This window comes from Limulus polyphemus, unplaced genomic scaffold, assembly GCF_000517525.1.
Source record: "Limulus polyphemus unplaced genomic scaffold, Limulus_polyphemus-2.1.2 Scaffold2179, whole genome shotgun sequence".
Lineage (NCBI taxonomy): Eukaryota > Metazoa > Arthropoda > Merostomata > Xiphosura > Limulidae > Limulus > Limulus polyphemus.
In genome coordinates, this window is record NW_013667789.1 from 38,619 (window position 1) to 62,377 (window position 23,759).

The window sequence follows — 23,759 nt, forward strand, 5'->3', positions numbered from 1 at the left end:
TACAGATCTGGAAAACATTCCTTCCTAATTATTTTACCCAAAATTATAATAAAAAGTACAGATCTGGAAAACATTCCTTCCTAATTATTTTACCCAAAATTATAATAAAAAGTACTGATCTAGAAAACATTCCTTCCAAATTATTTTACCCAAAATTATAATAAAAAGTACAGATCTAGAAAACATTCCTTCCTAATTATTTTACCCAAAATTATAATAAAAAGTACTGATCTAGAAAACATTCCTTCCAAATTATTTTACCCAAAATTATAATAAAAAGTACTGATCTAGAAAACATTCCTTCCAAATTATAATTTTGGGTAAAATAATAAAAAGTACAGATCTAGAAAACATTCCTTCCTAAATTATTTTACAGATACCTTCGATTATTTCGTTCATGTGGTATATAACACCTGTGCTGGCGAATCGTGATCTATGGACAGGTAATGTGTGTGATATTAGGTTACAACATCACTGATTTTTTTAATAAGTATTTTTTATTAGCCTATTACAGTCTCTTTTTCAGTAAAAAATAATATAATAGCATTTAAACTACAAACTTCATTTGGTCATAATAGTTCAACCCCAAGAAGCTTGCTTCTCCTCCCTCTCCCCCAAAAAAAGACAACAAAACCTATATAATAAATTAACTAGTATATTCTATATGTATTTAATAATTACACAAAATTGCTAACAGAAGCACTTTAAAATTATATAAGTTATGTTTACCTGTATATAATGTTATTAGTATGTTTGTTAAGAGAACGTGTTTTTGTTTTACCTTACTGACGTCTTTGTTTCCAGGTGAACTACTGTCGACACTTCCACTGCTCGATTGGCTGGAGCTGCTTGCGTTGCTGATTCTGACCCTGTGGTTCCTCTCTTGGGGCTTCTGAGAACCAAGCGAAAGTTAAGAAAATTAAATACAATATTTCTCTGTGTACCAAAAAAAAACACATTTAGGGTTGGCACTATTATTTCACTTAGATTAACATCCTAATTTAGAATGATTGAGAAATTAACAAACATGTCACTATTGACATGAATATTTGTTTATAGTAATGGAGCATATAGAAAAGAAAACCGGTTAATCAATATGACGATGTTATTAAATTCTTGCTTCGGTTGATTATTATTATATATTTTTGAATTACTTAACTTACTGATTGATTGATTCCTTCTTCTTCGTCATTCTCTTCTTCTTCTTCAACTAAAATGTCAATATCTTCTTCCATCATCTGCTCGAACCCTCGTTCTTTAGCGTCTTCTAGATAATGCAAGATGTCTGCTTTGGAAGCTCCTTCAAAGAACGATTTTTTTGACGGTTCGAAAGCATGTAAACCTGAAAGTTGATTCACAGTTCTCATGAATCTAAAAACTAATGATTAATACACCTATACAGCTTACATATTGTAAATGAGATACGTTAATATAAAAGCTTTCAAGTTAAGGCAAACCAAGACCTTGTTGAATAGTTCCTTTGGTCTACTCCTGCCTTCTCTCGGGTTTTGAAGACTACGTTTCGGACATTTTACTGTGTCAGACCCGATGAAGAACTCCGCACAGAATCCGAAACGACGTCTCGAAAATCAGACAGAAGGCAGAAGTGGCATAAAGGAAACTATTCAACATGCCAACACAGTGCCCAATACTTTCTTTAAAAGAAAACCAAGACCTGATTGGTTTGGTTTGTTTTGAATTTCGCGCAAAGCTATACGAGGGCTATCTGCGCTAGCCGTCCCTAACTTAGCAAACTAGTCATCACCGCCCATCGCCAACTCTTGGGCTACTTTTTTATCAATGAATAGTAGGATTGACATCACATTATAACGCCCCACGGCTGAAAGGTCGAGGGCCTTAACCACCAGGCCTACCAAGACCTGATGCCATTTTGAAACAACCTCCTTAAAGTAATGTCTACTAAAAAACCGATTAATCTAACCGGGCTGGAGAATTATCGGACATTTACTACCACTTTGCCCCTGAAGAAGAAAGGTCCACCTTTCGAAAGCGCTCGAGTTATAGGATTTTTATTCATTTCTAGCTTAAGAGAGAGAAATAATTTTCAAAACTTACTCCTTGTTTATCAATGACTCAAACTTAGTGGTGATAGTAAGATCATCCTTGAGAAGAAGTGTGATGAAACTATCGTTTGAGTTTTCTAGGATATTTAAGCACTAGGTTTCGTAAAAAACGCAGTAACAAAAATCTAAATAAACCACCTAATCTACCTAGGAGTTAAAACAATAATATTCTAGTTTTCTAGGATATTTAAGCACTAGGTTTCGTAAAAATCGCAGTAACAAAAATCTAAATAAACCACCTAATCTACCTAGGAGTTAAAACAATAATATTCTACTTGTCAGTTTTCTCCATGTTTAACTTACTAGGAAGAGGCTCGTCATAATTATCAATCTCTTCATACACTGGTTCCTCTTCAGCAAACTCAGTAAAAGTTCGGTGTATACCATCATCCATCGTACTCGTGTCGTCACTATACAATCCACTATTAGATATTTTTACAGTAACTGCACCATAATACGGTGATATTTTGAAAGAAGAATTAGAACATTCTTCTTCTTCTTCGTCTTGGTCTTCTACAATATTTATTGACTTCTTTGTGGCCAATTCAGTTTCTGATGAGACAAGCCTTTTTCTGTGGATAGTGTCTTGGTTCGAGTTAACAGAAACGTAAAACGCGGAACTGGTGGAATTGGAAACCTGCAAAAAAAAGAAAAGAAAAAGGATATAGAAACGGTTTCAAAGTAAATTCGTTTAGCAATCGACACTGTCATTATAAAACTGGCATTAACCTATTTAAACAATGACCGGCAGATTTAGGTTCAGTTATTGGGAAAGAAACTTACGCCAATCTTATGTAGTATACATACAAGAATATTTAGGTGTTACTTCCAAACTGTTTTATAACGCACCCTTCATTTGAATAACTTATAGATATTCACTTGACATGAAACTAGCGCTGTTATTATAGCTTCACGCTCTTTAAAGTCAAAATTCGCGAGTAACGAAATGCTCAACAAATATCAAGGTTCAATGACTTCAATGTTGATGGGTTCTTCGAGAACTCTTTACAGTCAAGATTCACGAGTTATGAAGTGCCCAACAAATATCAAGGTTCAATGTACGCTAATCTTGATATGTTCTTGCTTTGTTTTATTCAATGATGAAAAGTTGAATCCAACATCACAGTATTCATCAAATAAAGTAACAGATAAGGTACACGTTTAATGAAATGTGTTTTATGCTTCTTCTCTCACTAACAGAAATAAAACAGTTATTTGAAATGGATAATACCTGGCACAGACGCGTATGCAAACAAGCACATCAGTTTATCTATAAACCTGTGTTATTTTAGTTTCAAGCGATCATGAATATTTTAGGTCTATTTTTGAGTTGTATTACACTGTGTATTTTCAGTTTGATTACCATTATTTTATACAGTGACGATGTAAGGAGGAGGCACAGGAATAACGATTTCAAGTTCTCAGAGTTACGGGTAAAACCTCATCGGGTGTGACATACCACTGTCCACATGTGCAGTAATGAGTTAAACCTTATCGAGTGTGACATACTACTGTCCACATGTGGAGAAACGAGTGAAACATCATCGGGTGTGACATACCACTGTCCACATGTGCAGTAATGAGTTAAACCTCATCGGGTGTGACATACCACTGTCCACATGTGGAGAAACGAGTAAAACCTCATCGGGTGTGACATACCACTGTCCACATGTGGAGAAACGAGTAAAACCTCATCGTGTGAGACATACCACTGTCCACATGTGGATAAAATTGATGTAAATTTAAAAATGTTGAATAATTTCGCAGAAACAGAAAACGGAGTAGCGTGAATATGTCTGTAATTCTAAAGTTAATACTTAAATACCTGTTTACTGCAACGGATTCATAAATACTTCATCAACAGATATTATCAAATTGTTTTGCTGAATATGTTAGCATAGACAGAAAAAACTGAGACTCGTTATGTGGTAACTAATATGAAACGTTATAATGCTACTCGTTACGTGGTAACTAATATGAAACGTTATAATGCTACTCGTTACATGGTAACTAATATGAAACGTTATAATGCTACTCGTTACGTGGTAACTAATATGAAACGTTATAATGCTACTCGTTATGCTACTCTATACTACTCATTATGTAGCGATTAATATGAAACTTTATAATGCCACACTTCTTTCTACTTGCTATGTACCGACTAACGTGAAACGTTATAATATCAGTCTACTTACTATTCATTTAGTGGTGACTAACATGAAATGTTATAATGCCAGACTCTATACTACTCGTTATGTGGCGATTAACATGAAAAGGTATAATGCCAGACTTCTTACTACTCGTTACGTGGCGACTGACATGAAACGTTATAATTCCAGACTCCATTTTATTCGTTATGTGGTAACTAACTTGAAACGTTATAATGCCAGACTCCATATTACTCGTTATGTGGCGATTAATATGAAACGTTATAATGCCAGACTCCTTACTATTCGTTATGTGGCGATTAATATGAAACGTTATAATGCCAGACTCCATATTACTCGTTATGTGGTGACTAATTTGAAAAGTTCGGACAGACAGCCCTTCCTCATCTCTCCTTTATCCCTTAGACTAAAACTATGTGATTTACACTTCTTCCTTTGTGTGGACTCTCTAGGTCGATCTTCAGGACTAACACTTCCAACAGCTGATCTTTTTGAAACAGCTGTACGCGACTGTCTTCGTATCAACATTTTGTATGATGGAAGAAATACATCATGTTTAATGAGAACACTGTGTTAAGAACTGAAGTCTGGTTGCTCATATCACATGCGTACATATGCTAGTTTTAATCTCATATTGTGGGCATAAAGAACATAGAGCCGACCATCTTTCTGAACAACGCCCTTACCAGACCTATGACCTACGAATTAACATATTAAAAAAATTAGACCTGGATCCTAAAGCCACCAAACTGAACATAAGACTTATGAAATATGACACTTAAACACTAAATATTATGGATTAACTGCCTTAATTAAGTCATCACAACGAGAAATCTAATCAATGATCCGTACATTTGCGTTCTGAATCCGAACAGCTATTTCTTATACCATATGTGCATTTCCTATGGATACATGACTGAAGAGTCAAATAGAAGTCGATCAGAGCAGGAAACATGGTAATAATTACTGACTAAAAAACCCCTTCACTAACTAGTGGGTAACGGTTTACGACAGTTTTTTTAGAACAATCTCACGGTAGGGTTGTACATATAAAATATAACCGATATCGAGAGGTCATTACGTAACTGTCGTCCTCTATTGGCAGAATATCAGGCCATAACTATATCAAATGTTTTTTGAGAATATATTAAGTAATCATCATCTCTTGTATCCTTTGTTGGCAGAACATCAGGCCATAACCATATGAAACAATATTTACAGAATCTAAAGTAATCATCATCCTTTGTTGGCAGAACAGCAGGCCATAACCATATAAAACACTATTTACAAAATCTAAAGTAATCATCATCCTTTGTTGGCAGAACATCAGACCATAACCATATAGAACAATATTTATAAAGTATAAAGTAATCATCATCCCCTGTTAGCAGAAGACCAAGCAATAATTGTTTAAAACATTTTACATTGCCAGTTGCACTTATTGCGTAACATTAATTCAGTTTAAAAATGCATTGCTTAACAGACAAATTAGTACATATTTTGTTCACGACTTCTATGAAAGCTCTAAGTACCTTGGAATCATCAGTGGACATTGGAGAACCTCCAAGAATGAAATTTGGAATCTCTGGCTTCGCTGTAGGGTTTGGAATAGACTCGTAACAATTGAAAGAGGACACACTGTCGTTTATTACGCTCGAGGATTCAAACTTATTGTTTGGTGGAGATGATTTTATTATTATTGAAGTGACTGAAGGACATTTAACTTTGGGAAAGGAAACTTCTTTGTCATCGAAATATTTAGAAATTTCTTTTTCTAAAGTTTTTTCCTGAGATTCCTCGCTTTTTGTCGAATTACAAACAGAAGGTGTTTTTACTGATACAGAAAATGTCTTTTTATTCTCGTTACCAGTCTTCAAACTCTTACAGTGATCGTCTTCTTCCCTATTAATTTTCAAAGACCAATTTGGGTACGCTTCATCTACAGACTCAGAAATTATTTTATTATTGATGACGAGAGGCTTGGTACTTTCAACGATGCTAAGACTGGAAGGTGGCTGTATGCTGGCGACATCTGGTGAGACGTCCTCAGGAGTTGATTCTGAAGTAACCTTCCCCCGCTTCTTAGTGGCGGGGGAAGAATGTCCGTTTTTTGGAAAAATTGAGCTTGATTTGTCACGATCCATTACGACGTCACAAGAACTCGCTGAAAAATAGATGAAAACGTTATTAAAAATTTATTTGCTGTTTGTTAGTTGTTAATTCTGTTTAACTAAGTTTGAGTTATTATTCCTCTTATTGACGAATAATTCTTCACAATGTCAATATACTGTATGGGTATGGTGTTTTTACATTAAATATAAGTTAAAACCATATTATTTTTTTTAATTTAACTTAATTAAGTAATCGGTTTTAGGAGCTATGCTGGTTCTACTGATGCGGTGCTAAAGTGGATTTAGAATGAAACCACACACAAGCTCTTGTTGGGCAACAGAAACCCACATTATGATCAGCTGTGTGATTCATTTTCGTGCAGTGTCAGCTCTTCTGTTCCTCAATGTGAACTTTTCGTACTTTCAGATTACAACGTATACATCGACAGAGAAAAAAAAATCCCAGTACTAAACTGTTAAAAAGCTGAGAAATATCAAATTCGTTTTTCGGAGGGTTAGAATATATAGGTGTGTACATCTAAGCACTACACCAACTTGAATAAGTTTAGGTTGCACATAAGCTGAACTTTTTTCGGTTATTACACGAATATTCTAAAGAAATGTATCTATTTGGCAAAGTTAAAACGGACAAAATTAGAACTCAAGAAACACAAACCAGCAGCAAATACTGTTTTTGTATATGTTGCATAATTATAGCTTGAAAGTAAGATTAACCCTTAAATTATCGACTTCTTTACACATTGTTCACTTCCAGTGGGGTCCACTTATTGCATCATACTGAGTAATAATATGTTTTAAATTGTTACAGAGGAGAAGTGGTCAAACAAACTGGGTCAACTCTGTTTCTATGTAAACGTCATAGAAGACCACAGCTTTAATAAAAGGGATTAATTGTAACATTGACAGATTTAATGTTTTCATTTGACTCATCTTATTGAAACCTTATAACCAACATAGACTAGTAGCAACAAGTAATTTCATACTTAGATATATTAGAAAATTTGCCCCCCCCCCTCCTAGTGGCACAGCAGTATGTCTGCGGACTTCCAACGCTTGAGTCCGGGTTTCGATACCCGTTGTGGGAAAAGCACAGATAGCCCAACGTGTTGCGTTGTGCTCAACTTCAAACTTAGAAAAATGTAATTTATAGGCCGATGAGGTCCATATTGATAGGGTTAAAAAATAAAGTTTAATACATCAACATTACTATCTCGTATCAAAGACTTTATAAGCTCTTTATTTTGTTAATAACAATTTTTAATGACGCAAGAAGCCAGTGTGAAGGATCTGACTCAAAATCGTAAGAATCTTTTGGTAGATATACTTATCATTTAGAATTCTGTTGTTTTGCTATCCCAGTTCTGTAAACATGGTTAGGTTCGGCCAATAATCCGTAGTTAATCAGTAATCAGTTTTAATAATAAATTAGGCATAGATGGCTCTATAAATGAATAAAATACTTTGGTTCGAAAAACAAACAAACAAACAAAAAAGGAAATTTACGCTGTTAAGAAAATTGACTAAATAGAATTGTCAGTATAAATTAATTTTGGGCTACGAATGTTTACAGACTATGTAATGATTAGGTTGTCTGTCGACCAAATTATAACTGCTTTATGTCTGAGTTCTGTCGACAGTTTGCAGTTTAGAAATTAGTATAGAAAGAGTTTTTTTCTTTGTTTATTATTAAGCCCAAAGTTACACAATGGGTTAACTGTGATCTCACAACTGCGAATATCCAAGCCCAAGATATACAGTTATAAGCTTTCAGACTTACCGCTGAGCCACCGTGAGAGGGGCAAGAACTGATATTCCACTAAAAGCTGAAATAGTGAAATTAAATAAATAGGCTTAATTATTCTAGTTTTTTCGGAAATCATTTGTTTTTCAATTTCAAATTCTGGAATCTTCTGTTTGGTGTTTCATTGATTTAGCAATAGCCGTGATTCACCAGATTGCATCAGTCAGCAAGAGACACACAAACATCCACAGTTACAGGCTCGATTGCCGTAATTTTTTGTATGGTAACTGTCCGACAGTTTACATGGGTTATTTTTGTTTCAGGATTTTTGTCCTAAATTGAGGATAAAAAGCCCCTGAAATAGACGAGTTGTTATAGACTTTTGGCATCAACCACAGTTGGTTGGCTCGATTGTCGTAATTGTTTGTATGGTAACTAGAAACTGGTCGACAATGTACATTGGCTATTTTCTTGTAGGATTTTTGCCCAAGAAGGTGGATAAAAAATACCCTGAAATAAGGTACGTTTCCATTTTTTTTTATAAACTTTTAGCTTTGAATTTAAAAAACAGCACAAGTACTTAATTAATTAAATGAGTTAATTATTACCTTCTATAAGGCAGGGTTTGCAGTTAGCATTTAATCATATAATTACGGATATAATAGCAAATGAAAGAAAGAATGGAAACATTATCTAACATTGTTCTTTATACAATTTTTGCTTCCTTAATGTCTACTCTCAGCTAATTCCCTTCTAAAACGTACGTTTACAACAAATTGCTTTTGAAAAAAAGTTAAGACTCAACGTATACAGAATAATTCTATTTTAAGGCGTAATTTTACGAAAAGCTTGTTGTACATAGATAATAATGAATTTCTATAGAAAGCGTAAATTTATTTTACAGTGAAAATGACCGTCTCCTAGTGACTCAACTGTAAGTCTGAAGGCTTATAACGAAAGCTAAAAACCAGGTTTCGATGCCCGTGGTGAGAAAAGCACAGATAGCCTCTTGTGTAGCTTTCTGCTTAACAACAAGCAAACAAATATAATAAAAAGGTTTTGGAATCTCATTATGTATATATTATTATTGAAATGACTAGATAACTCAGCTGTGGTGGTCTTCAGCACGAAGCTGCAATAGAAATTGGATGCTATTTCATAGATCAATACGTGATCCCAGCAGCAGTTTAGAACAAAGAATATTTGGAACACGAGCACAAGGAAGGTAGCACATAATACAAGCCTGTTATGCAGCACGTTATTCTACCAATAGAGGGCTCTGTTTGGTGTTTCATTGACTTAGTAATAGCTGTGTTTCAGCAGTTTGCAGCAGCCAACTTCAGTAAAGCACACGTATGGTAAGTAGTATACATAAATATCCAATGCCATGTTAAACATCATATAAATAGCCATTTAATTTCCTACGCCCGAATGGTCAGCGTTAAGTCTCCAGACTTACAATGTTAAAATCCATGGTGGACAGAGCGCAGATAGCCCATCGTGTAGCTCTGCGCTAAGAGAAAAAAGACCATTTCAATTTTTTAGATTTTTTTTCTTGTATAATATCTGGCGAAACGTTTTACGTTTCACAAACACTTACTAAACTTATGAAAATGTAATGGAGTTACATCGGATATTGGATACATAAGTGAAGAAGATCTGCTTGGACTATGCAGTTAATGAATTTGCTTTCGTTCTATTCACCTGAAACCGTAGAAATAAAGTAACGTATGTGAAATTTGCTTCCTGTACTCTTATTGTGCTAAATGATTTGAACAACACTAATAAGCAGGTGTTTCTTTCCGTGAAGATATGCCGCTTGTAAAGCAACACATTTTGATTATCAGGATTGTCAGCCTTTTTCGAGAATCTGGGTCAGGGCCACAGGAAATTCAACTCGTTGAGAAATAGGCTCACAAAATCCGGTCTCATCAAGATACACACCCTACGAAGAGGTCATTCAGCCATTTAATCATTTCTTGACTTTAGAAACCTTAAATGGACAGGCTGGAGGTATATTTAATGACAGTTTAAACTCTGTCATATATCATAATATTTCGAACAGGAGATCAAAACTGATTCGTTTCTAGTGTTTGCAAGCTCTTCTGAGTCTAAAATATATTCACCTTTTTAAACAGATCGCTAATTAAAAAAATTATTGTACAGAATTAATCAGTGTACGTTCTAACGGACCTGTTGTTGTTTTTCAATTATGTAACCACTAATATGAACATTCACGTAAAAATTCTTTAACCTATTGTGTAGTGATATACTCGCGATAGAAAATCAGTTGACGACAATGAAACGTTTGCCAATTTAATAATCCCAACAACTTATATGTAGTAAAATTAATAAATGCATTTGAAAATACAACGCTAGATGGCGCTACACAATTTCTCGCGTGTGAGTGGGGGGTATATACACTCACACACACAAATTTCACTCTCATACGTATATGGTATTGGATCTTGAATTATTCAAACGATTATAATTAAATAACTATGATTTGTTAAAATATTTAGTACACCAAGTTCTACTACACCCTTAGCTTCTGAACAACAAACATGGCTTTCTCGGTTCGATTCGATAGGAATATTAAGTGATAAGACAGGGTTGAGTCAGCAGTTAAGAAGGTGAACAAGGACCAGCTTTCGATAACCTGTTTCCTAGTTGTCTAAAGATATTACTAATATGACTACAGGGAAGAAATACCAGAAAACTATGTTAATAGGTGGCGCTATAAAATAAAATAAAAATTATGTAGGATGTACTTTTGGTAAGGCTTGTCTTGTATATATCCAAAGATAGTGTTCAACTTAAAAGCAAAAATTTTTCACCTATAGGAGGCACTATAAACATTAGTTGTTTTTGTATACGCGTAATCAATTCTATGTTTAAACTGCTTTTTTCCTCTTTTGGCATAAAGTACATAATCTATGCACTGTCTTTTGGAATACATGATGTATATTAGCAAATAGTGAAACTAATTTATGATAAAGCTCAAGTTTTATTTTTCCAGCTTTAATCGGAAATAAAACAAAACTTTAAAAATAATGGAGTGTAAAAAAGATGGTGAAATAACAACAACATGCTAAAGGATTTAAACGGTGAAAATTGGGGATTCAGTAACTTCTAATACCACTCTGTTGACTATTGGGGATTCAGTAACTTCTAATACCACTCTGGTAACTATAGGATTTAACCAGTGAAAATTGGGGATTCAGTAACTTCTAATACCATTCTTTTCCAAGGTATTGGTCGTAGTGTTTACAAAAGGCACAACTAAATAACTATTTCGAAAAAATAAAGAGTGAAATAAGAAAGCAGCTTATAGAGGTGACTCACTTTCAACTTACGTATTGAGTTATCTTACCCAGTCAGCTTACTTGTTAGCTCGCAATGATTAGCAATGCTACTTTTGGGTAAAATATAAATCTGGTAGTTTATTCATTTTTAGTCTATTATCATTTAGTTACTTTGCTTAGGAGGGTACTTGGAACCACTATGTACCTAAAGAATCGCCTTCTCGTATATGACATGTATGAATATAATCAATATATGCAAATTCGAGTATAAAAACGACACATAATCCTGGAAACTTACCAGCAGCATTTGAATAAGTGACGTCTCCTGGCGGTGGACTTTTGTACTTCTCTGCACTAACTTCAGTAAAATTCCTTTGCGAATGATTAGGTATTGAAGTTTTATTTCTCCCTTTACAAGAAATGTCTTCTTTTGGTGTGTGCTGCCTTTTATCGGTTTTAACGAGTGATTTTCCAGAATGTTCGGCTGCCATGCGATCATGCTTTTCGTTTTTTATTCTTTGTCCAGCGGTTGACCCCAAACAACTGGAGGAGAGGATTTCACCCACGCTCTGAAATCCAGAAGAAAAGTGGTCATCAATTTTAAATTTACTTTTATGAGAGTTATTCTGATTTTCTTGTGTAACTGGTGTTACTTGAACAACCCGAGGCTCTTTTGTATCTTCCTCCTCCTCATCATTTTCCCATTCTGACATTGGACATATGTGTTCAAGAATTACAACATCGTTATCATCTGCTTTGAATTTCACTTGTTTCTTCTTTCTTACCTCCTTATTTTCTTCACATTCTGGTAGGTACGAGTCATCAAAAGAGCTTACACTAACAAGTGAATTTCCATTTCTTTTCAAAATCGACTTAACCTCCTTAGAAGAGTTCTGACTCAGGGAGCTAGTGTCCGAAGAATCTATGCTTGTCTCAATATCGTCAAACTCACTATACTGCTGATGAGAACAGACAGGCACGGCCGTTAACGTTTCGAGGTTTTCATTTCTCCAGGAACTGTTATTAGAGCTGGGGCGTTTACTTTCTGCGTGTTCTAAAAATGGAGAATTGGGTTGATTTTCTGTAGTTCTAGTGATTGATGGATGCTGATTTTCCCCTGCTTGCGAACACGAGATAGGTCTTTTATCTGCAGCTTGTAAGAACAATGGACAGTGTTCTTCTTCAAATTGTGCAAACAAAGAAAAGCCTTGATCTTCTGTTGGTTTTGTAAACGAATATGAACCTTGATCACTTAAGGGCTGTGCAAACGAGCATGGGGGTTGTTTGTCGACAGATTGTGAAAGCGAGAAGAATCGTTGTTTGTCTGCAGGTTGTTCAAACGAGGAGAATCGTTGTTGGTCTACAGGTTGCGAATGAGAGGAAGGACCTTCTTTGTCTACAAGTTGTGAAAGCGAAAAGAATCGTTGTTTGTCTGCAGGTTGTTCAAACGAGGAGAATCGTTGTTGGTCTACAGGTTGCGAATGAGAGGAAGGACCTTCTTTGTCTACAAGTTGTGAAAGCGAGAAGAATCGTTGTTTTTTAGACAAACAACGATCTTACTCACTTTCACAACCTGTAGACAAACAACGATCTTCCTCGCATTCACAACCTGTAGACGGTTGTGAATGCGAGGAAGATCGTTGTTTGTCTACAGGTTGTGAAAGTGAGTAAGATCGTTGTTTGTCTACAGGTTGTGAAAGTGAGTAAGAACACTGTTTCCCTGAATGCTTTAGAAACAAGGAGGAGCACTGTTTTTCAATAGGTTTTGTAAAAGAAGACACAAGTCTTTTGTCTTCTAAAGCGGCTGAAGAAGAAGAGAACAGGCTCTGATGTTGATAAAATAAATCTCTTTCCGATGTTGATCGTTCGTTGGGATATGTATGTTCCGAGTCAAATGACTTGTGTGGAGCAACAAGAGTTGGAAATTGTTTGTCCGTTAAATTTGGCAATGAAGAAGACGGGAAAATATGTGTGTTTTCCTGAAACGTATTTTTCTCCACATCTGGCTTTTCGCGGAATTTTTGTTTTGATGGTGATAAGTAGGATACTGTGAAGTTTTTCAAACGATTGCTCAAGTAGGAAAGCTCATTTGATTGTGTGTCATCTTCATAGTCTGGATCTGGAATAGAAGAAGAACTGCTCTCAGGAGTGCAGCGATCGCTCCAACTGTTATAATTGGAATCTACGAAACTGGAGCTGCTTTTCGTACTTGGCTGTGGGGAGGATGGTGGTAAAAAACTTTCTGTTGACACTCTAAATGTTTTACAATCTTCTGGTCCTTGACCACGTATCACATCTTCATTGTAAGTGATGAAATCATTGGCGTGACCACTTTGTGAAGAGAGATAAGTCAAAACTTTATTATTCGGAAAAGATTTACTCATTCGAGTTTCTCGGCTACGTCTTTCTGTATCATGTTTCTTGTTAGTTTTTAATTCAATTGCATTATCATTTAAGTCATCGTCCGCGTCGCTATCAATCTCAGGAGTAGACGATGAATCCACATGTTCTTTTATGAGATCGTAAGCAGTTACGTCACATTCTAAGATGGACTTTCTTGATGCTACAGAGTTGAAAGGACCCTTTCTATCAATAGATTTGATGAAACTAACATGTGGCGAATGTGATGATGGTTTCGGCAGGTTATTTTGTTTTAATTTCCTTGACCCGCTTACTTTTTCATGGCGCGAATGTAAACCATTCCCGTGTTGCTCATTGTCTCCATTCTCCTCGGATACAGCATAAAGATCGACTTTTTCTGGTAAAATGGATTTCCTTCGAGGAAGAACCTGAGGTACTTGAAAAGTATTTTGGGAAGCATGTGGAGACCAACATCTACAAGAAAATCGCGATCCTCTACTGCAGGTACTACTACGAACAGCTAATCCACACTTACAATGAGCTACTCTGGAAGCAGTGGTTGTTGGAGGAACTTTTTCTTCCAAGTCATCCTCATGAATTGGGTCTTGAATGTTAACATAGGTCTCCCAAGGATAGACCACAACACGTGGTCTCGATCTGACATTTCTAACGGAAGCAAATTTAACGTCTTGATGTGGATAACTAGGCTTACTGGTTGGAGATTTGCCTACACAGTTTCGTGCAGTAGATGCTGCAGACAGTGAACCAAATTTATCACCAAACTCATTTCCATAAGGGTCCCTTATGGTGGCATCATTGCTATTTGTTTTGTTTTTCTTACGCGAGAAAATGTTAAGGCGTCTTTTGAGGCTACCACTGTTATTTGATTTTTCTGATGCTTTAAAAGACTGTGGATAATCTCGCACTGTGTTGTAGTGCACGTAATTATGTCGGTCTGTCATTATGGCTGCATTGTACTTGTCCAAGGTCCGGTTAATATCCCAAGCGGAGCTTTAACCTGATTTGGACTTTGTCATCCTGTAATCAAAATAATGGTAGACGTTAGGTTTTTTAACACTCTTAGAACATTTTAAACATATCTGAAAAAGAATAAGAAATATATATGTTCTAATATAATAAATATACGAGCAAAAAATAGATACTAATTATTTAGTCTCCAAACCAACAGTTCAAAAAGTTATAAATGTGAATACCAAAACAGAAAGAAATATTTCCAGTATAAACTTTTGTCAAATTAACAAATTGTCAAATAATTTGTTGGCTTGTTTCTATGGGCAAGAATTTTTCGATATTTCATTTATGGTGAGTAAAGTTTCACCATCAGTTTTACAAATTTTCATCTTATAAACTTTGATGTGTAGTCCTTTTCTCACCAATAATATTAGGTTACTAGTGGTGAGTAAAGGTATATATGTCAAAGCCTACAAACTATTTACATTCTATCACAATATAAGGCCTAATGTATTCATTTTCTTTGCTTTCCCAAGCAGTACGCCCCCGGTGGTTCAACTGTAAGTCTACAAGTTTACGACACTAAAAACTGGACTTAGATACCTTTGGTTGGTAAGACACAGTTAGCCCATGATGCAGCTTTACGCTTGACAACAACCAACCAACATCCCAAGCGCACTGATGAGCCGCGAATACAGCAAAACTATTACACTGCAGAGAGGGTAGCCAATCAAGGAATAGATTAGGCATCTACGTCATTCATGAATTATTTATTTCACTGAAATTACAAGTTTAGGTGAAGAGAAAATTTCCAGTTTCTTACCAAAGTTATGTAATGAAATAGGCGTTACTAAAACTTACATTATTATTAAATATTGAAAACTCGTGTCACCTTGCAGAAAGTCTTCATTTTATATAATACCGGTTATCTAATACAGTATATTAACAACAGTCGGCAGTTCTTACTGTCTATCATATGGTCAGAAGCTTTCGTACAGACAAATGACCGGTTTTTATCATGAGAATGAACTTCTTATTGTAATGCACCACCGCTATTTTTACTTCCAGAAAAGGAGATACATATCTTTCATTTTAGACTGTGAAAAGCTGTTACCCTGATTAGAATAAAATAAAAGATAACCAGTACCTAACGTTTGTGTTGTTTTGTGCATTCTGAACACTAATTCTGCCTCTTACGTATATTAGTCGCAAATAAGAGTAATAGGAATACGTCCGATTGGAATACACCAAACACTGTAATAGGAATGCGTCCGATTGGAATACACCAAACACTGTAATAGGAATACGTCCGAATAGGATACACCAAACACAGTAATAAGAATACGCCGACTGGAATGGTTATAACGCCTGTAAACACAAATGCGCAGGTTCGGAGTTTCATGTAACTACAGAGTAAGAAAGCTATTTCTGTTGTTCCTCACATAAAACGATAAAATCCCTATAACCCAAGTGTTTCCGAAAGGTGGACCTTTCTTTTTCAGGGGCAATCTAGGCTTCTCACTCCACTTTTTGAAAGCCCTCGGGTTATATGGTTATATGTTTTTTGACATCATGGATATACATTTCTTTACATAGGGAAATTAAACAACAGATAACAAGTTCATACTGTGCCAAAGATATAAATGGACAACTTCTCTAACACATCAGTTCATTACCTAGTAGGCCTAGGAATTAATACTAGAACGTTTTTCCCTTAGACGCATTACCTTCTAACTAGTGAAGGTTTCAGATGGATTCAATAGTTTTTTTATAAATCCAATATCGTATCTAGTTCCCACAAAATGTGTATCTTGCACGATAATAAACTACTCTTTAGTTCTCAACAAGTAAGATATGATGTAATGTTACTAATATTATTAGGATGTTCTTCTTTTTACGTTTATGATGACTCTCTCTGCATTACCTTACTTGTTTTAAAGTCATTTTGTACAGGCAAAGAATAACAAATTACTAGGTATAATCTTCTAAAAAGGTAGAATTAGAAATAATAATTTAATTATTTACGAGCAAATTTATATATAAAAAGCTATCTGCGCATAATCATTCCTAATTTTTAATCTTGATCTGATACACTAGAGGGTGGCCAACTAGTCAACAGCACCTACCGCCGACACGTTAGCTACTCTTACCTGACAGAATAATTGGACAGACAAATTTTCAGTGAATTTTTGCGGTAGTGGGGCGCAAGCCATGAATCCTCAGATTTAAATTCCGAGGGATAGAGATTAAAATGACCATTCTTTACTTTGATTGTTTTAAGTTTACAGAAAAAACCTATAAAAATCACTAGTTATAATCTTCTAAAAGTGAAACCAATTCCCTCTTCCATGGGTGTAGATGGAAAGAAGTTTTACATTATTGATATTATCATAAACGTTACTTGTTTCGCATACAGAACACACAAACTTAAATTGGCTGACTTCAAGTTAGTGTTAAAAAGCTACATATTTAATAAATGTACAGAAAATTAAACAACTAATTATAAAAGTAAAAATCAAAACATTTTATCTTTTACACTATTAAACTGATTATAAGGGTTAACCTTAACAAGTTTGAAAGGTTTTGTTTATTGAAATCGTAAACTTGTCAAATATAATTCGAGGTAAAAATTAACCAGTTACAAATTTGAGTTTACCGTCATGTAGTACTTTATACGTAGATATTATCTGCATTTCGATCGAAATGCTAACATAAAATGGTTATTTAGGCACATCCACTTTTCCAAGCTGAATCATAACCTTACAAAATGAGTTTTAGCAGTCAATGGAGCACTGATATCTTGTAAAATTAACACGAGATATATCCATATAACTAACGTGAGTGCATGCGTCGGAAGCTTTTTAAACTTCATTAAATTATGTCAAAATGAAACTAGAAGTAAGGGAATTACGAACGACGTCACCATATGCGTAAGAGAGGGATGGGTGTAGATAGTACTATGTATTGGAACGGGAAAGGAATTAGGGGAATGGATCTGTCCTCCCTCAGAGCCTCATCTCAGACAGCAGTGTTTATGTGTTAGAGATTCGTGTAAGAATTTTTTCATTTGTTTATAAATACTTAAGAGTAACTGTACCGTCACCCTGTTGAGTTTTAATACTTGTCCTCGAGACCCAGGTTTTTAAAACGTCGCCAGGTCTGCTGTCTTTTACTAAATAAGTCGATGTTGTTGTTTTTTTTTTCAAATTTTTGATCAGACGGAATAGGCTTAACCCACTGTTTTAACCTCGCAGTCACTTAGACGCCCCGCACGGCCATCAAATTAGTTCAGAACTCTATGTATCTAACTAACTTCATACGTAAGTAGTTTAGGCAGTTCACTAAGCTGTTTTAATTACTTTAAATACACAACATTGCCTTTAGATTTTATAAATTTTGTGAATTCAAATACAAAATACCACAACATAAATAATGTTTCGTATGCAAAGCATGAGTTTTTCCCCTAGTATGCTATTAAGGGGACCCTGGAAAATGTACTACACAACGGAGGCTTCAGATCTTCAGCCTAACTTTGCATACTCACATATATGTTACAGGTAATTTTCCCTACATTTACTAATTGTTTAGTTGACATTCTTCACAAGTATCTTGTTTTCAGAATAATAACTTGGTATTTTATTATTTTAATAACTAAATACATATTTATTTTATTAATTAAACACATCTCATGAGCTAAATAAACTGGTTTGTTGTTATATTCCCTTGTTGAACATCTGCGGTTTACGTTGTATTTTCTTCACTAAACTTAACTAGATCTGCTTCAAGTTCAACGAACTCTCGAAATTAAGCTTTTTATGCCTGGAAGTTATTTATTCACGGACGTATCCTTTGACATTCGTGACCTAGTTAATAATACAATAGTGTTGAACTCCTGCAGTAATCGAAGAACTCAGGTCAAACTAACAAATATATATAAAAGATTCGTAAAAACTCAGTTAAATTAACAAATTACAAAAACGAAAAACATCAGACTCAAGTCCAACTAATAAATACATACAAAAGATCCGTAAAAACTCAGGTCAAACTACCAAACTCAAACAAAAAAAGCCGTCAATCACGTTAGGTGACAAAGTGTATCAGTGTAATATAAATATTCCTTGACTAATTATGAAAATAAAATATTTATTTTATCTGTATTTTTTCACTTCCAAATAGTAACTTTTTTTTTTCGGAGGAAGGTCCTCTAATCAGACTAGCTTTTACAAGATTATAGCTCATGGACATCTAACGTTTTTGAATGAAAGCGAAGACAAATAATTCAGTTTATTTAGTGGTTTACTGGTAAACAAAGAGGCGGTTTAGATGACTAAATGGTATCAAGCTCAAGTTTATTAATAAGTCAGAACGAAACTTATGGGTTTTTCACAAAATGCTCTAAAGAATACCTAAAACATAAAAAAATATTTATACAGAATTCCATATTTTATCATTCAGCAACATCGCTGGATTTTTCAGTTCTATAAACACATAACTTACAAACAGAAAAGTAATTGAAACGTTGACGGTGTTATCTTTATCAACAGATATTTATATGTATTATACCAAATAGCATGCGATTCTACCAATGATGGGTGTCAGAATTTAAAAATCTGATCTTCGCCAATTGCCAAAATAAAAGGCTTTAGTTATATTTCTTAATAGTATAAATCTATACTAGGTTGTTGTATGGATAAGGATTCCTGTGACTTGTTAGCGATAACTTCAACGCTAATTAAACAGCACGCTCTTCACTTCTTTTCACAATAATATATATATATATATATTCAGAACAAGTTAAACTTATGTACAACAGATTCTTAAACATTATAGATATTATAGGCATATCATAAACACTATATATGTTGTTCTCTCCTTCTTGTCATAAGTCCACTTAGGCCTATTCAATTACTTTAGAATTTCAGTTAACAAGTCGAACTATCTTCTCTATTATCATCGCACTAGTATTCTGTGTGTAATTCACTTATGGCGCAAGTTACCGTAATCGTTTGGTCCTCTTTCTTTTGAAGATCCTCTGTTCCTTTTGTCAAAGTGCATTCAGGTTGATTCAATTACTTTAGAACCACGCTTTGACGGAATAAATTCTTCTTCTTTTATCTCTTGTTAGTCTTACTCTAACATATTAAGCGTTAGGTCTATGTCAATCGTTAGCCTATCACTTCTGCGATAGTTAACCTTTCCTTTTGTAACTTTACTTTCTTCTGCTATTGTCTGTCTCACTCTATTTATATTTTTATCACTTAATCGTCTGTCCGACTTCTATATTCTCGACGTCAGTGTGTTGCATGTGACGTTCAATAGTCTCAACATCAATGAATTATTAACAAAACTTCCTACAATCGTCTGCCCTTAACTCTTATTACAACAAAAACTAAACAATAATAAGATATTCACTCACAAAAATAAATTAATCAATAATATCTAAACTAAACAGCCTTTTATATCATGAAAATGGGTATCAATCAGCAGCCATCTCTATCTGTAATGAAACTAATTGTATTTAACAGCCTAATAGACTTTTGTAGGTCGACTTGGAAAATCGTTTTTTACGGTATGAAATTCAAGGAAGTAGATAACCATTATGAACTAAGTGTATCTAGCAGCCTTTTGTCTGACGACTTAGAAGATCCATATTAACTTTGTAATATTTATTAGAAAATTTTCGTATCATAAACAAGGGTAATACAACGATGTCGTGTCAATGTTTTAGATCGAAATATGATCCACTGATAGCATTTTGTGAAATCTACTTGATACAGAGGTGGCAACCCTACTCTGAAAGCCCCCAGTGGCAAAGCAGTATGTCTGCGGACTTACAACGGTGGAAACCGGGTTTCGATACTTTTGGTGGGCAGAGCACAGATAGTTCATTCTGTAACTTTGTGCTTAATTACAAACAAACTACTCTGAAAATTTCCGGAAAAAGAGGAGTAGGTCCATGTGTTATAAGACATAAAAATAAACCAAATCAGTCTTTGACACAAATCTTGATTTAATGGTTTTGAAATAGAAAATTATAATTACCTTAGCAGATAAGGTCAAAACACTTTTGATGCTGCATTAAAGAGATTACAGTGTTTGTACCAAGTAAATGGATTATTATAACAAGATACCATACATTCACTCACTGATTTTACCGACCTTAGATCATTGATATAGGGATGATTCTAACAATACATCACACATTCACTCATTGATCTTACCGACCTTAGGATGTCGAGAAGTTGATACATAAATGATCTAATACTACATCCTACATTCACTCACTGACCTTACCTTAGATTGTTGAGAAGCTGGTATAAGGATGATTCTAATAAAACATTATACATTTACTCACTGATCTTACCGGTTGTACATTGTTGAGAAGTTGACCTACGATTGGTGCCAAGTGCCACAACGTTAGCACATGAAACATAGAAATGCTCACATTATATTGACTCACCCAAATATTATCACCTGGAGAGCTTAATTCGAGCTTCAGGTTAAATATAAGCCCTTTTCTTTCTTTTATGAAGTTGTTATATCTTAACTTTGATAAAATAACTTGTTCTACGTAAATGTAATATAATATTGAAGTTTACGTGGTCTCAACTAGTAATAAATGTTGTTATAAAAAGGTAGTTAATAAAGAAGGTACCGTGAATTCTGCAGTAATAATATACTTCACCTTCCAAAGAAACACATGGAATTCCAGTTCCGCATTAATCGTACACTTCCTGTTTTAGGGCATCACAAGTAGGCTTAGTTCTAAAGTAATTATACATTTCCAAGGCACTATCAGTAGGATTAGTTCTACAGTAATTATACATTTTCTATTTAACAGCAGTACGATTAGGCTTAGCTCTACAGTAATTATATATTTCTTATCCGAAGTTATCACGAGTAGATTTAGTTCTACAATAATTATACACTTCCTGTTTCAAGGCACTATTACTATTAGTAGGCATAGTTCTACGGTAATTTTATATTTTATATTCAACAGCAGTGTAGGTAGGCTTAGCTCTAGCGTAGTTGTACGCTTCCTATCATAAACTTCCATGAGTAGGTATGTTTGTGCAGTAATTATTCGCTTCATATCCCACGATACTACGAATAGGCTTAGTTCTAGGGTAGCACAACAAGAAGATTCAGTTTTACATTAACTTTACATTTCTTCTTCCAGATTTTCTGGAGTTCAAAGCGGGACGTGTAACTCAGTTTGAACGTTAATATATGAAAATAAATTATATTATACGAGGACAGACCAAATCTTATGTGCACTCATAGTACGGTAGTGCTTACAAATACCAGTATTAATTTTGATAACGCGGGACATTTTAAGTTCATTATCTCCCAGATCGGGACATTCTCGCGTTCCCTAAAGTTTCTGGGGGACAGCGGGACAGGTAGCTCGAAAACGGGACGTCTGGTCACATTAACAGTACAGCAAATAGGCTTAATTCTCCAGTAATCATAAATTACTATTCTAAAGATCCATGAGTAGGCTTAGTTGTAGAGTAATTATACAAATGCCATGCCAAAGAAGTACAAGTATGCATAGTTCTACTGTAGTTCTCCGAGGTTTAGTTCTGCAGTAATTTGTACGTTCTTTCGTAAAGCAAGTAGGCTTAACTTCAAAATAATTATACACTTACTATTACAAATAATTACGAATAGGCTTATTTTGAGACTAATTATACATTTCCTATCTCAAAGCATTGTGACTATGGCTTAGTTTTACTATAACGATTTAGTTTAATAATAACCATACGCTTACAATTTCAGAGAACCACATGTAGTATATATATACACTTTCTATTCCAAGCTTCACGGGCAAGTTTAGTTCAATTGATATCGTGTACTTTCTAGCCTAAGCTTCACAAGGAGACTTAGTTGTACAGTAATCACAGATTTCCTATCCCAATGCACAACGAGCAGGCTTAGTTCTACAGTAATTATACACTTTCCATCACAAGGAACTTCGAGTTTATACAGTAACGTTACCTTTTTCTGGTGATATTTTTATACTAAAATCCAATAAACATTGCATTGATTAATGTACTGTAACTGATAAATATAAATATTCAATAATCTTTAAAAAGATTTAACTAACCTCTACCTCATTCTAAGACCAAATGTCCCTAGTACAAGTAGTTACAAGACTGCGTTTGTAAACTCATTAAAACTTGAGAAAACCCAGTTAAGATATAACACAAAATTTCAAACTATTTAAATCGAGGCTTTACCTGTTTTATGACCTTATAGTATCGTCGTTTATGTATAAATAAATTTACAGACTTATAAAATAATATTGTCGAAAACGTAATTAGGACAAAAGCTCTTGATTCATTCCTTCATTGTCCTATTAGAAACTAGGTTACTGATGTTTTAAAATAACGGTGGATTATTAATAAAACACAACTTTATCCAGCTTAATGTCTCCGTCAAATTTAGTTCAATGATATATAACGTTCTCTAACTATTGTGAAATGATATTGCCCTACTCAACTGGTCATGACACAAAATGTGTTCTTTAGTAAATATTGCAATGTATTCTGTAATAACAACAGTGATAGATCACTAAACTTTAAAAAAAAAACAGTTCATGGTAATACTCTCAATTATGATTATCACTTTTAATTTAATTGTAATTGTTATTATTATTATTATTATCATTTTCTCTATGTTGTAATTTGGCTGGATTCAAACATAGTGGTTTGTTATAAAAGGTCAGTGTAGTTAAGATGGAACCCTTCTAATGCTTACTCTCTAAGGGTCAGATGACATGCAAAATTTAACCAATATGTTTTTGTGAATCTGTCTATCTTAATCATGAGAGTGGGATTTAATTTTTAAGAACTTCAGAAACTGATCAAAAGTAGGCCTACTATGTAGATTAGAAGTAAAATAATGAAAAATAGCATATACCTTAATGAAGGCACTCTGTAATAAAATAACACAAAAATAAAACCTATAAAAATTAGATTACACTGAACCAT

At 34.4% G+C, this 23,759-nt stretch overlaps 1 protein-coding gene across 2 annotated transcripts in view; it reads right to left on the reverse strand.

Moving 5' to 3' along the window:
• The window catches only part of LOC106466179, a 102,862-nt gene that overhangs the window by 37,906 nt on the left and 41,197 nt on the right, over window positions 1–23,759 (reverse strand). Inside the window, exons 2-8 of one of the 2 annotated variants that reach the window (XM_022394142.1) lie at window positions 13,053–14,829; window positions 12,829–12,908; window positions 11,729–12,756; window positions 5,785–6,416; window positions 2,388–2,721; window positions 1,164–1,342; window positions 782–892 (exon numbers count right to left, since the gene is read on the reverse strand). In XM_022394142.1, the coding sequence (XP_022249850.1) occupies window positions 782–892; window positions 1,164–1,342; window positions 2,388–2,721; window positions 5,785–6,416; window positions 11,729–12,756; window positions 12,829–12,908; window positions 13,053–14,753 (4,065 nt within the window). In that variant the 5' untranslated portion in view covers window positions 14,754–14,829. Of the gene's footprint in view, window positions 1–781; window positions 893–1,163; window positions 1,343–2,387; window positions 2,722–5,784; window positions 6,417–11,728; window positions 12,909–13,052; window positions 14,830–23,759 lie in introns of both variants that reach the window. The other variant, XM_013926422.2, reaches the window with a different exon arrangement.